Raw genomic sequence first — 1,661 nt, forward strand, 5'->3', positions numbered from 1 at the left:
CTACAGTATTATCTGGTTCATAACACAGATAGCCTGATTCATCTATTTGGAACTTCCCACCATGGTGAAATACAAAGGTCATAGGGGGACCTTCCATCTGAAACCAAAACAGCAACACACACAACTGATGGAAATTTTTTTCATGAAGAGGCAAAGCATATTCAACATCAACTACCAAAATGAATCTAAAACACAAACATGCAGCTACACAGAGCACAAACATCGTTCTCAAGAATCCAAAAACAGGGTCATATCATGGATAATCACCAAAGCCCTAAGCCTGAACACATTCTCCTAAACCCTAACATTGTAAACAGTAACAATGGATTTCCAACGATAATACAACCACATTGATCAGGAGATAAAACCACAATCACTCTCACAAAATAACAAAAGAAAGCTAACCTACCTCTCACGCAAGGCGATGGAGTGCTCTTTTCGGTTGACCAATATCGTCGTAAACCGCTCACCAACAACTCCAGCACACTGTCGTCGTCGGTCAAGCCTGGTAGTCGCCGTTCAATGCTTCGTTTTCCTGGAGGAAACAACTAAGATGAAGGAATTACAGAGATTTTTTCTTTTCAGAAGAAGGATGTAACTAGAGAAACAATAGGAAACAGGGATGAAAACCCAAACGTTGTAACGGGGAGCAAAGAAAATGATGCCGTTTAAGGTTTCGCTGAGGTGTCACACTAACGGCCAGGTTAGCAGATGTTTACGCCGTTACTCAAACATTTGACGGAAGGACTAACGTTACCAATTTTAAATTTTTCGGGGACAATTTTTATTATCTTTTTCTTATGGGGACTAATTTGGAGATCGTAAAGAATAAATATTTGTTAATGACTAAAATATGATATAAAATTCTTTGATAAGCAATTTGAGTATTTACTCTAATCATCTATACTATATGCTGTACATTTTCACACATGGTACATCTTTTAGTTTTTTATACCAACTAGGATAAAGAAAGGGGATGAATGTGATGATAAGTTAAAAGTGCTNTCGATAGGTCAAGGACTATCGTCACGAATTTGAGCTCCATTTAAGAGTTTGTTGCTGGCTAATGAGTTGCTGCATGCATATATTAAGTATACATAGAATATTGACAAAATTAGAGGAGCTTCCAAGCCTTGCCACCATTCATGTTGAATTTCTTGAGCCTTCCAAAAAACATGACAAGAATAAGAATAATCTTTCCCTCATCACTCCATTTTCCCACAAATCCAAACCATTTGTCTTCACAGTTTGGTTCTGGATGCAATTGTCTTTTACAACTATACCCTGTACTAAACCCTACGTTCCCATATGCACTGCATCAATCCAATTCAATACAAATTAAATAATTTCACAAGAAAAAGTTTATATTTAGTTAAGGAAAATATTAGGGAACAATTACTTTTAGAAAAAAAATAGAAAATTGACTATTATTAACTCAAATACAAGATAAATATATATAAAAGAATTAGTCATGTAATATTTGAATTAATTAATTAATTGGCTTCTCATATATTGACTATAAAATCGTTTGTCATATAGCATGACTCGAAAAGAGTTATACAAAATTAATTGTTGCGAGGACTAAAATACAAAATTGGTTATAATTCAGTTTGTTATTCATGTGGACGGGGCAAACAAGGTTTGTGGTCAGGTTGTTATGA

At 35.1% G+C, this 1,661-nt stretch overlaps 1 protein-coding gene across 1 annotated transcript in view; it reads right to left on the minus strand.

The window, feature by feature from the left end:
• LOC107642152 (probable cation transporter HKT6) overlaps positions 1,019 to 1,661 on the minus strand; it is a 5,798-nt gene continuing 5,155 nt past the window's right edge. The window contains exon 3 of the mRNA XM_016345459.2: positions 1,019 to 1,313. Within this exon, the coding sequence (XP_016200945.1) occupies positions 1,115 to 1,313 (199 nt within the window). The 3' untranslated portion in view covers positions 1,019 to 1,114. The remainder of the gene's footprint in view (positions 1,314 to 1,661) is intronic.

The sequence above is a fragment of the Arachis ipaensis genome, chromosome B05, assembly GCF_000816755.2.
Source record: "Arachis ipaensis cultivar K30076 chromosome B05, Araip1.1, whole genome shotgun sequence".
NCBI classification, from domain to species: domain Eukaryota; kingdom Viridiplantae; phylum Streptophyta; class Magnoliopsida; order Fabales; family Fabaceae; genus Arachis; species Arachis ipaensis.